Source organism: Numida meleagris, chromosome Z (genome assembly GCF_002078875.1).
Source record: "Numida meleagris isolate 19003 breed g44 Domestic line chromosome Z, NumMel1.0, whole genome shotgun sequence".
Taxonomy (NCBI): domain Eukaryota; kingdom Metazoa; phylum Chordata; class Aves; order Galliformes; family Numididae; genus Numida; species Numida meleagris.
In genome coordinates, this window is record NC_034438.1 from 35,946,425 (window position 1) to 35,959,689 (window position 13,265).

The window sequence follows — 13,265 nt, forward strand, 5'->3', positions numbered from 1 at the left end:
CTGAGCCTACTCTCCTACATATTAAAAAATCCCAGTTCCCTCAGCTGCTCCCCCTAAGAACTGTGCTCCAGACCCTTCCCCAGCTTTGTTGCCCTTCTCTGGACACACTCCAGGGCCTTGCTGTCTTTCCTGCAGTGAAGGGCCCCAAACTGAACACAATATTCAAAGTGTGGCCTTGCCAGCACTGACTGCAGGGTGATGACCCCTTCCCTGCCCCTGCTGGCTACACTATTTTTGATGCAAACCAGAATGCAGTTGGCCTTCTTGGCCACCTGGGTACTTGTGTTCAGCCAGCTATCAACTAACAAACACCTCCAGATCTTTTCCTTCTGCACAGCTTTCCAGCCACACTGCCCCAAGCCTGTAGCATTGCATAAGGGTTGTTGTTGGTTTACAGTGCTCAGACAACGTACATTATACAAAGTTACTTAATGCAAGAACAGAAGAGCCTCAAGCATTTATTGCTTTTTCAGATGAAAAAATTTATTTATCAAATGCTTAAATTCACACAAAAGATGACACTTCAACTTCAGGTCCAGTTGTCCATCAGTACTCCTTACACTGGAGTAGCCTTGAGGTTTCCAAGTACAGTTTTTACAAGAAGGCTTAGAACAGCAGAATCTCAAACAATGGCCAACTTCAGAAGCCTGAAGGTCACTATCCAATAGGAATTTCTCTGCTAAGCACGACCCACAGATCAGAACAGTGGAAGTCTTAAGATCATTGCAATCCCCAGACACTAACCCTACTGCACTCAGAGCAAGTAAATCACATTGTCCTGCATTAGTAATACCAAACATTATAGTCTTAAAAATTTGCCACACACACAAAACACTTTTTTTTTTTTTTTTTAAGCATTATAGCCACTGTGCATCAAAACAACTGCAAAATACGTAATCATCCATTTGGCTTGGTTTTGCAATAAAAATAAAATCAGTCATCTGTATGTTAACTTCATCTCTTGTGTTGTGCTCCTTTCTCCTCCTTTCTTGCTTAGGAAAAAAAGGTATTAGACCAGGCAGTTAAATGGTAGCACTGAGGTAGCATATTTTAATTGAATAGAATAATAGGTCTGCTACTGTGCCTCCTCTCCTTTAAAGCACAAAAAATCCCCTGTTTTTCAACTTCTTTGGAGAAGACAAGTGAACAGTTCATTTTCAACAGCTACTCCATTTTAAATTCAAAGCACAAAGCATCTCTGGATGGTACATACATAATAACAGCTAGAATGAACGAGAACACATACAGTAACAAGGAACAATGTCAGTTTTTATTAGAACTATAGTTACATTTTCAGCTCTGTGGCACCTATTGTTCCCTATTATGAAATGCATCTTTACAGTCTCTGAAATCTAATTTCAAAGACTAGAATCCTGAAAATGGGCAGCTGTGTCTCAATTCTTCCAAATAATTTCCCCACTACCTGTAGAAAAGTCAAACAATTGCAACAAAACCCAGCGGAAATCAAAGAGAGCTAATAACAGAAATTACCAACATGGTTATATTAAAAGAATCAAAGTTAAGGCAAAATAGATAGCATGACAGAAGGAACTGAGCACACCTTCTACGCAGAATTTAGAGCTGTGATAGCCTTAATCACAGCAGGAGTAGAAGCTCAGCTTCATAACAAACTGAGAACAACAAGTTTCTCAGTTCTACCTTTCTTTCTGCTTAAAAGCTTTAAAAGTCCAGCTGTACCCAGTCTTAACAGACAAATTAATTGATGAAGTAACTCTTACAGACTCCTGTTGCGGTGAATAGAAAGCAGTGATCCCAAAGAATGGTAGTCATTTTCTGCTCTGTCATGCTGCTACACATGGCCTTGTTAAAACTCTGTTGCACAGAATACAATCCCCACCCAGCCCCAGGCTGGGTCTCCGAATCCCCCCTCTCCACCTTTCGTACAGCAAATCAAAAATTTTACTGCAGTTAAAACTCCTTGAGCACAACTGCAAGCATAATAGGAATCAGTTTTTAACACCCTGGAAAGTAATTTGAGAATGTAACTGGACTTACTGCTAAATTAACTCTCAGGAAAACATGTATACAGCAGAGGGAAAATGCAAGTAAACTGAGTTAGTATGACCAATTCAAGCTGTGTAGAGAGACTTAAGTGTTAATCTTTCAAGTAATCCAAATAGCACTCCAACACCAGATATCAAAAATTTAAGGCTTTTATGAACACACTCTTAAATACAAAAGGAGTATTAAACAGAAAAAAAAAAAAGTTTACAGTAAGTACAAACATCTGAAAAATCTCTGAAACCTGTTTATACAAATACTAATAAATTCTTTCATATTTTGTACAACTAGAAGGTGCACAGACTGGCATTCAAGCGGTCAATGATGGCAAATGTCTGTCAGACAGTAACATGATTTCCTTGGATAACAACACAGTTTAAAATGCCATAAATTAAAAATAAGTTAGTTCACATTTTCTCCCCCAGTTTTTATGTACAGCTTAGTCTTTAATGAGATCTTGTAGCCTTCTTCAGAAGCTCGAGGTCTTTCCGTCGACTCTTGATTGCTCTGGTACAGCCATATTCTTCCAGTTGCAAAGGGATATACTTTTCTATCTGAATTAGCCCATGACTAGCAGGACTGGTAAACAGCTTAATCCAGGATGGCTTAAAGTTTCCTCTGAAGCCCAGAAAGGCCACACTTCCTGTGACAAAAATAGTGCAGTGTTACAGAAGGAGCTCAAGTATAACACACAGGTCAGCAGGAGGGGAACACTCTTCTAAAAGCCTCCTCACCCCATTTACTCAGCATATTGATCCAGTCTTAGTGGCACACATACCAAATTGGCATACATTAATTCAACAATTTTATTTTCAGTTATTATTCAGTATTAAATACTCTAAAATCTTCAATTTGAAAACACAACCATCATTAACAGTTATAAAAATTGTTCCCTCACACAGAACTTACGCCACAGCCCTGAAGGGCTAAGAGCCATTCCATGGGGTTCACAGAAAGTGATCGTCCCTCAAAATACCAAACACATCATTGCAACAGAAAATACTAGACTGGCACAGGGGATTGTTTAGAAGTAGAGTGCATGTCCCTCAGATTTGCTGCATGAGACACAACATTAAGGCTTTGGAAAAAAAGCCCAGGCAATCAGGTTACAGAGAACTGCTAGTCACCTCCCTGCTTGCAATATGCTTCACACTACAGCCTCTGGGTGACATGAAGTGATGTCTGGACCCATGAGAAATCCATCATGCAAACAAAAGCATAGATTAAGGGGGACCTAAGCAGTACCAAATAAATGTGCAAAATTTCACCAACCATTGCTCTGAAGGTAAGGCGGTTTGGCTGTCCCCAGGGACATTAAGGCTTCTGATAAGTTATTAGGAATTTCTACCTCGCCTCTTGTGCTCAGTAGAACTACAGACCTGCAACAGAAACAGCGCAGAGACAGCAGTAGTTATAACTGTGATGTTTTCCTAGTATCCCGCTACATACTTTAACAGCTGTCTTTATAGCCCACTTTCTTTAGAGTTTTTATATTTAAACCATACATGGAAATAAGACAATGTTCTCTGGAAAGCAGTATCTAGAGAAGTAGACACTTGGAAAAATACTAAAAATAAACTTCCTAACTTTAATGCAAACTCTTCTAAATAAGAATTTCTAGTGACTTTTGCATTTAAAAAAATAATAATTAAATGAAACTACTGATCCAAAATTAAAATACCAGAGACCTGATTTTCCTGACACTTTCTTTTTTTTAAATGACTATATTTTTCACTCTGGATATGGAGAAGAGTCACTCCCAACCCAAGTAGGATACCTTGTCACACAGTTTGTGTCAGTGTCCATATGTACCCTTACTGAAGTAAAAGTTATTCCTCTTTTAAGCAAAGAGGTGCTACTACATGAGGTTCAGTTTCTTTTTGAAGTGAAAGGCAGCCAGCACTGGAGAATTTTAGTGAGTGGCTTTGCTTTCTCAACCAAAGCAAAGTCATCAAAGTATTTCTTCTTTTTCCTCAACTTTAATACACATTTTGCTCACTTCCAGTGTTGTTACATAAACATTATTTCTTAAATTCTTGTTAAGAGAGCAGAAATGCAGCTTGCAGAACATACTGGAAATAAACGGTCATTACACGTACCTTTGTGGAATTCCAGATTTTAAATAGCCACCTACACGCTTAATGTCTACTCCAGAAAATAAATTATTTCCTGACACAGTACCAGTGCAGGCATCAACTACAACAATAAGTACACCATTATCCTTGAAGGAAAACATAGTGTTATTGACCTGTATGGGAGGAGAGAAAAAAAAAATCATAAATTTACAATGACTTCAAGTGCTATTTTACTGTACTCAGTGTTAACCTTCATCTGTACAAAGGTGTACTGTTTAGAAATGCTCACTTCTCACTGTCATCTCTCCTATTTTTTCCTTTGAGGAGAAACTTTCAGTGAGACTTCTGAACTTGCATGGGAGCCTTCCATCACCAGCTTCAATGTGGAGACTAGTCACATTTGGGGGGATTTACTACCTGCTTTGGGAAGCTAACATTCAGATAATGAACCATCTGCACTTCTTGCCGACAGCAGAGTTAACCATTCGCCATGGATGCACAGTTTTGTCCCAGTGTTCCCTTACACTCTTACTGCTCCAGATACAGCAAGACTCCTGCAGAAGTTTGCACTCAAGTGCCATTTTTCTGTCTAAGGAACTCAGAGTTTCACTGTTTCAACCAAGCTAACACACTGGCCTTGCAGAGCATAAAGTCACATATGGACTTAAAGCTTTGTGAGCCTATCTGCAAATGCTATCTTCAGCACCACATGCAGGTCTACTTCAGCATCTGAACATAAGCGTAGTGAACATTTTATACAATACCACACAGAATCAGGGAATCGTTTGAGTCAGAAGTGACCTTTAAAGGTCATATAGTTCAACTCCCCTGCAATGAATAGGGACATCTGATGGTTGGACTAGATGATCTTAGATGTCTTTTCCAACCTTAATTATTCTATGATTCTATCGTCTACAGCTAGATTAGGTTGCTCAGAGCCCTGTCCAGCCTGACCTTGGACGTGTCCAGGCACAGGGCATCCCCCACATGTCCAGGCAACCTGTTCTACCACTTCCTTCAGACTTATCATGACTGCATCAGAATAAATACTGAAAACTATGGGCTCCTCAGTAACTGACATTTTTTAGGTTAGCAGAACTTAATGGCTTGAATGATTCATCCCATTAAGCCACCAATCTGTTACATCAAGAATAACTTCAGAAACATGTATTTAAAACAAAACAAAACAAAAACATCTGTTTGTTGTTTTGTTCTGGTTGCCTGTCCCCCCCCAAAAAAACTGCCATCAATAAATGTATAACCATATAGGTCTCATCAGGAATTGAAAGATTTTAAGTCCTTCCTTGCTGGTATGATTTTCTCTCCAGTGGTAAAGGACTTGCAATTAGGATAGACAAATAGATACAAAAGGAGGAGCTGGGAGCTTCCTTTTCTGAGATTAAAAGATCCGGTTTCTGACCGGTTGTTTTCTAAACCATGAATGAACACTTTGTATGCTGGCGAAGAACAGTGAGCTTAGCATTACGCAGGGCAGTACAACTGCTCTAATACCAAGACCTACAGAGAAAGACAGAAGAAAACTACAAAGAATACTCACGGAAATAAATGCTTGCTGACCTCTGCTTAACTCATTTTTACCAGATAAATTAATCTGCACAAGGAGGTAGTTTTTGTGAGGATCACTGGTGAATACCATCTGGATATCAAACGAAACACATAGGTGTACATCACTGAAACTTTATCATGTCATATATTTTGCAACAGGTAGCTCATACTCCAAAGCAATACGACATATGAACAGTATAATAGATCTTATTCCAGTATTTTTCTCATCTTGTATAGAGAAAACACAGACTGCAATTTCAAGTTTATGCTAATAAAAAAATACAAAAAAGAAGAGGAGGTTGGCCAATAGCATGTCCTGAACTTCACATCTGTGCAGGAAAGCTTTCTTGCGTGGCGCACAGTTGACAGAGTAGCTCTACTTATGTCATGTCTTCTCTGTAGCACATAGAGCAGGAGGCAAAGCACAAATATGGAGCGGTGATTTTCCTTCATGTTACAAGAGCCTCACTGCCTGCTTGAGCACAGGAAATAAATACCATGACTATCGCAAACTGATAGGCTTAGTGTTCCGTGCTGAAAAACTGAAACTACGCCTTAACACAAGTAGTATGAAACATCAATTACATAGATGATAAAAGTTTTTGGCTATTTTCTTTTACCTGTGTTGTGCCACACTTTGTGCATGGTACAGTAGTTTTTACTGGCATCTGCTTTATGACGGCTGGTCCTCGGTAGTACTTTGGGTAAGCTTTTGCCATGCAGTTACTGACCCCTTTTGCTGAATCTTTGGTCACAATCTTGATCCTTTCACATCCCTGAGATGAGCAATAACTGTGACCATCCCTACTGTATTTGGCTTGAAGAAATAAAAACAGTAATCTGTGCACACAGAAAGAAAAAGGGAAGGGAGGTGAGAGAGGGAGAATATAAACTCATTGCTAGGAAGATATGTATTTATGTTAAACCTTAGCAACTACACTTCATGATTTTGAGAAGCAGAAAAACTACAGTATTTACTTCTGTACCATTGTTAAAACTTTTTCAAAATATTTACAGTTTCCTAGAATTAGGAAGTCCCTACTGACATATCTGAAATCTCTAACAATTAAGTGAGATGTTGCTATGAATGCATGTATTTTGAAAAGAACAGCCACTCCTTAAATTAGAGGCTTGTAGGAAACAAAAAAACAAACAAACTGTAGAACATAAATGTTTTCCTTAACCACAGATCTTTATAGATACCAACAACAACTGTTTGGATATTCCACTTCATTTACCAGCACTGGACAATGTAGTTACACTGTTGCATTCTAAGCAAATGCCTGAAAACGCAATTTAGAGTGTTACCAATGCGAAGGGGCCAGTAACTTTTCTATTATATATTTATATATTTATTATATATATATAACTATTATCAGTGGTAACTACTGTTACCACTGTAGCTCTTAGACAAAGGAAACATACACGATCTCTAGAAAGCTACAGTCATCTGCCCATTTTCCAGATAAGGAAACAAAATCTGGTGTTAATCATTTACTTCCACATTGAAGAACAAAATTCTCATACACACAAGTGATGTATGCAGGACTTAATTTTAGTAAATGTTGACCATATCTTAAACCTCTCGGAAAGATCTCACTAGCCTCTGCTAGAAACACTTTTGAAATGGAAACTAGGACTTTTAAATACTATCCATAAGGCTAAAAACGGATTTTCAGGAATATATAGTTTTCAAAACATTCTTGTCACAGAGAAGATCTCAGAAATTGAACAATGTACAAATTTTCTTTGAAGAAGGGAATTCACTTTCTGCAAGCCACTTCTCTGCAACACTGTAGATACCACATTTTCTCTTGATATGGGATATGAAATATCTGTGGAACTGCAATGTTCTTGAGAAAGTATTCTCGTGACAATCACTGTATTTTGGAGGTTCAAAGTCACAAACAATACTCCTTCGAAGAGGCTTTGGACTCCTTTGTAACAGCTTTCCTCTAACACAAGTGTCTCAATCAGTTGCTTTCAATGCTGTCAAGCTATTTATTTTCATGTTAAAATCTGTAATCAGAGGCAACTTGTAAGGCATTACCCAGTACTGTTGTCAAAATAAAAATTCTTGTCTGATCGACTCTTTTCAAGCTCCAGCATTGAAGATACAGCTGTGTAGCGTTCTATCTTGCTCGACAGAGCAGATGACTTCCTTTGAAAGGTTTCCAATACTATAGTAAAATCAGTATTTGGTCGATAGCAAAGACCAACACGAATCCAGTCATTCCTAAAAAAAAAAAAAAACACAAGTATATTATACACAACAGGAACAGTTCAGATGACAATATGCAGCACACAGGTCACTCCAGAAATATAAGTTACAGGAACACAAAAAGGTCCTAACTCTGCAATACTTCTTCCCTGCTCTGCACAAACTGTTTCACTAATTGTTACAGTAACTAGGACATCCTTGGAAAACATTTGATTTCATACTTTAAACATTTAGATTACCTAACAATACGATCAAGTACCCCAAACTATGCAGTCCCAATTCTGCCAAACTTCAGTATTTGGTATATTATCTTCTCCAAAGGATTTTTGTTAATGACACTGAACTAAATATAAACTTGACTTTAGGGGCAGGTTTATTGGTTCACCTCCTACTTTTCATATTTTAATATTTGTAACTTAAAAAAATAAAGGTAAAATCTGTTCTCACTGATAGTTACAAACTCTCAGTGCACTAATTCTGCAGGACATTACTTCATTGTTGCCTTATGGCTCAATGATATAATAGAAAGAAAACGTACTTGTTGAAGTTGATGAGGTAAAGATATGTGACATTCGGAGCTTTTCCATTCCAATGTATTGTGTAGCCCTTCTGAAGCATCACTACTGGCTGGTACTGCTGAAAGACAGCTCTCTGATTAATACCTCTAAGAACCATGGGATTGGATGGGTACTCATCGCGTACAATAGTCATGGAAAGATTCTGTCCATTCCATGTTTGAACATAGACCTATATGACACAAATGAAGAGAAAGGGGAAAGATTTGCACACAATCTTTAATCAGTACAACATTAAATGAAACAGTGAAAGACGGACTGTATTGCAGCAGAACTCAAACTACTGCAATTTGACGTTTGCAAATACTTCACAAAAATCACAGAATAGTAGGTGTTGGAAGGGACCTCTGAAGATCATCTAGTCCAGCCCCCTACTGTTTCGCTACAGTAGGTTTCCTTCAAAGCAGATCCCTATTTGAAAAGCTACTGTAGATTTCGTCTTACCAAAAAAGAGAAAAAAAAAAAGTGTCGGGGAGGTGGGGAAAAGCAAAAACAGTACTTGATCAGTCTCATACAGAACAGGAATCAGACCTACATAAGATTTATATTCAGAAGGTGTTCTCCAATAAACAACAACAACCAGTAAACCTTAAAACCCAGTCTGTGAACAAAACACAAAACTCCAGCAGAAGAAAATAGCTCCAATACGAAACAGACGGGACTTCAACATGGAACTCCTGGCGTACATACTCCCAACATATGCATTTGCTTTTTATCATGCAACAAGTATTGCAATCCAGTTTGCATTCTGAATGGAATGTTGTATACAAAAATGGCTGAAAATTGTGGTATGCATAAAAGTATTTTAAAAACTTTCTTCCACATGCTTTGTTCATACTGTAGATTTGTCTCAAATAGAAGTCAGAGTACTAGCCTGTGCATAGGTCCCACTGCAAATCACTCCATTCCATTCTGTATTATTAATGCATTTGGGGTGTTGAATCAAGTAGTTATCCATTCTGCCCACATAAGTATCCTTGTAATCAGTCACTGAACCATCTACATCGTGGAATATTGAGTTCTTGTCACCATCCAGATCTGCTTCTTCAAACCAGGGACCAGGTTTTCCAAAGAAGGCTTTCAGAGAAACCTGCCAACAACAATCAAAATACATACATATTTTTTTTTCTCCAGGTGAAGTAAAGACTAATTCCTGCAAAGACGCAGTAATTTGACAAGAGCTGATTAAAAAAATTCTGGCAAGAGCAATGCAATCTTGCATAGCAGACATTCTGGTTTTCAGTAGTAGGCTCAGGCCAGCTCTTGCTTCTGTCATAACTGCAACTGAAAAATCATTATCAAGGATACACCAGACCTTACAAAATCTCTTTTCAGCTTTACCGTTAGTCAAAAAAGAGATCGTTAATGCAACTTATCCTACAAATTATTTTTCCTGTCTCGGAGACAAAGAATATCACAAGTGATCTCTACCCAAGACATACTAGAGTAGAGTTGCATGCAAAAAAATAACACCTTTTCCATAGGGGCCCTTGGAAGATTATTTGAAATAAAGCAAGAAGAAAACTAATCTACCCACAACGACATTGTAAAATACAACTTTCAATGAACTTACATTTGGACCAAACTTCACAAGAGAAATGTTGTTTCTTGGTGTCATCTGCCAAGGGTTTTTCATCAAGAAACCAACTGCACTGGTATATCTGTCTGGAGTTGGCACAAAGTTCCTGAATGTGCACTTAGTGAGGTGAATAGGTCCATCATAAATTTGAAAACCTCTAATTGGAAATGTCCTGTTAATAAAAGCAAATATTTGCAGCACCCTGTAACAAAAATCATGACAAGCCTAAGCCTGAATGTACATTTCTGAGGAACTAGTTCCTTCACTCATGACATACTTACCGATTTCTAGGGAGGGTGCGCACCTTACTGTCTAATCCTCCAGATCCTGTATATTTATTTTGACCACCATGAAACCCGTAATTCTTGCTCTCCCCTATGAACAGTGATTCGGATACCACTTGGCTGGCACCTTCATCATTTGGGAAGCTCCCATCACTATCAAAGCAACGTCAGAGATAAGAGCTTTTAGCCAAGACTCTCCAGAAGATGAAAACACCAAGGCACGGTCCTATTCCTACTCTGTAATAGTCTTCATAAAGCAATGCAGTTTATATTATTATTTGTAACATAAAGAATGACAAATTTAATCATTCACAGTCTAAAGGACAAAAATCCCTGCGCAGAACCATGCGTAACATTTTCTATTTCCCTATAATGAGCAGCACTCTTATTTACAACCACTTCCACAGTTTTAGAACCAATTTGTCACAACCTAAGCAGTAGCAGTTTTGGCTTTCTACCCAAGGTATTAGATTTTCTTTCACTGAAATGAAGCTCAGCCCACTCTAAACATTCATTCATTCTCCTTTATTAGCATCTGACTGCTTCGGAGTAAAATCAAAGCTGCCCAAGGCATCATGTCATACAAAAAATAACTGTGTAAACATAACCTTTCTGGTGAAGAGGTAGCAAACTGTTGTGTAAAGAAAGCACAGGTTGAATAAAGAGCAAATTTTGGCAGGCATGTCAGTTTGCAGCCTTAATAATATGTTATACACCACTGGAAATGGAAATGGGCCTAATGATGAAAATAAAGCCTTATGAAAGTATACCTATCAATTTTTGTTGACAGACTTATCTATGATATTTTTCTAAACTTTTAAGAAAACACAGCAGTAATTAAGTACTCACCTGGCAAATGTCAAACCAATTCCATTGTCTGCAAACCTAAAAGAAAGTTCATAAAATTGAGCTTCAGTCATATCTTCTAGACTATCCTATAATAAAATACTCTAAGAGTACAACCTGATATGCACTGAAGAAAACTTTTCCATTAATAGAATCTAGAAATTTATGAGTAAATCTTATAAAAATCCTGTTTTTAAAAAAAAAAAAAAAAACAGAAAAAAATACCATTTTTCATATATTTTAAGCAGGAACTTGAAAGCTTTGAAGAAACCACAGACATCTCAGTATGAACTAGTAGTCTCAAACAACTTTTACACTTAAAAAAAATAATTAGTCTCTTTTTCTCATTTGAGGTAGTTTCTCATCTAACCACATATAAACTTAAAGCAATGGGTTGGTTTAAAAGTACTGGAAGATACAGAGAAGTTCCCAGGTTTAAGCATCAGCCTTCTTTTATAACCTTGCTTTCATAAAAAACAGCCATAGGGGAAGCTTCTTAACAACATGCTGTTGTTTGTTTCTGGATACCTACCCAGAGTTTTGAATAAGGATATCTCCTCCCCTGACCCAGGCCCCATGATCATTGTTTTTGAAAGAGATTAATCCATCAATCAGGGCAGCAACTCGGGGTTTTTCAGGGTCAGCATCTTGATGAGGACGAAACCTGTAGCAGATAAAAAAACATCTATTCAATATAAAAATACTGTTTGTTTTATATGGGTCATATACGTTGGGCTGAGAGTCTGAAAGACAAATACGCACTCTCATCTGATGGGTAAAATCAAGTCTGCTTCTTGTTGGGACTGAGAGGAGCCTAAACCATATGCATCTGTAGATATCTATTTCCAGAGAAGTGTTTTTGGTGTGCCACAAAGAAGGAACATAAAATTTCTCCTTCCCAGTAACTCTCAAAGAACTTTGCTCAATCTTGCCAAGTTAATTGATCTGCATCTCCTTTATCCTCCTGCTTTTTCTCTCTGCCCTCTCCAAAGTATCCTCTCCCCAGCTCTATTGCAGCATTAATGTCACAGTTTGATGCAGGGAATTAAAGTTCCTTTGAGGGATACACAGGTGTGCAGTGCACTAGACAAAAAAGGCCGGAGACTTGTATAAATGTTTGTTATTCAGAGGGCAGAGCACGTCATCATTTATCTGGCTGCTGTGAAAGATGACCCCCATCTCATACACTCAATTTTTTACATCCCATCTTCTTGCCCTGCCAACATGCTGTAGGTTCTCACATGGTATTCTTCCTCTTGCAAGTTCTTCTTGACTAACTCTTATGACTGATGGTGATCCACAAGACCTATATGGGATTTCTGTCAAAATGTCACAACTTCTGTTAAAAAGTCACAACGTCAACCAACAACTTGTTATTTCCCAATGGAGGAAGTATCAAATATTGCCAAATTCTGAAACTTTTCTCTTTGTATTGGCAGCTATCACTTAACTAAAAGACAGAAAGTTGAATCAGAAATAAAGATAATCTTATAACTGTATCTTCAGTCTTAGTGCTTGGTTGTCACAATAATATGTTGATTTTTCTTGTCACTTTACACAGGATAACCTGAAATTTTCCCAGACCCTCCACTATTTTCTCTCACTTTATAAGCTGAAGATAAGGTGGTTGGCAGTACTATCCCAGCAAATAATCTTCAATAAAAGCATACCACTGAAGTGTGACCTCCAAGCCTAGAAGGCACACCAGGAAGCATTCAGAAGTAGGAAAGGCAAGTGAATCTATTACTTACTGCTGGCATGCCTTTTCCTAACAATTATTAGAACTGAGCCATAAATCAGAAGCAGGTTTTAAAATAGGGCTCTAGTTTTAGTAGCAGTTCCAGAAAATACTATAAGCTTAACAGCAGAGCATGATTAAAATTATGTTTTCTAACAGGCTGAAAACTATCTAAGCCAAGGGCTCAGAAAGAAAAAGCCAGCTCCTTCAAGCACATGTGCTTTGTTCATAGAGTCACAGAATGCTCACAAACAGATGCAGAGATGAGGAAAAACACAGGGAACTCGCTGCTTATTTATTATTTATAGTGTTTTAATATTTTCTCCTCTTGTGAAAGTACAATCTCAGGATGTTACCAT

General features: G+C 37.9%; 1 protein-coding gene across 4 annotated transcripts in view; it reads right to left on the reverse strand.

Annotated features, from left to right (window-relative positions):
• The window catches only part of TMEM2 (transmembrane protein 2), a 58,397-nt gene continuing 45,946 nt past the window's right edge, over window positions 815-13,265 (reverse strand). For 3 of the 4 annotated variants that reach the window (XM_021380434.1, XM_021380435.1, XM_021380433.1), the window contains 12 exons: window positions 11,701-11,832; window positions 11,172-11,207; window positions 10,320-10,475; window positions 10,033-10,240; window positions 9,334-9,549; window positions 8,423-8,631; window positions 7,714-7,899; window positions 6,284-6,503; window positions 5,656-5,754; window positions 4,122-4,270; window positions 3,295-3,401; window positions 815-2,665 (listed from right to left, as the gene is read on the reverse strand). In XM_021380434.1, coding sequence (XP_021236109.1) covers window positions 2,469-2,665; window positions 3,295-3,401; window positions 4,122-4,270; window positions 5,656-5,754; window positions 6,284-6,503; window positions 7,714-7,899; window positions 8,423-8,631; window positions 9,334-9,549; window positions 10,033-10,240; window positions 10,320-10,475; window positions 11,172-11,207; window positions 11,701-11,832 — 1,915 coding nt within the window. In that variant the 3' untranslated portion in view covers window positions 815-2,468. The remainder of the gene's footprint in view (window positions 2,666-3,294; window positions 3,402-4,121; window positions 4,271-5,655; window positions 5,755-6,283; window positions 6,504-7,713; window positions 7,900-8,422; window positions 8,632-9,333; window positions 9,550-10,032; window positions 10,241-10,319; window positions 10,476-11,171; window positions 11,208-11,700; window positions 11,833-13,265) is intronic. The other variant, XM_021380436.1, reaches the window with a different exon arrangement.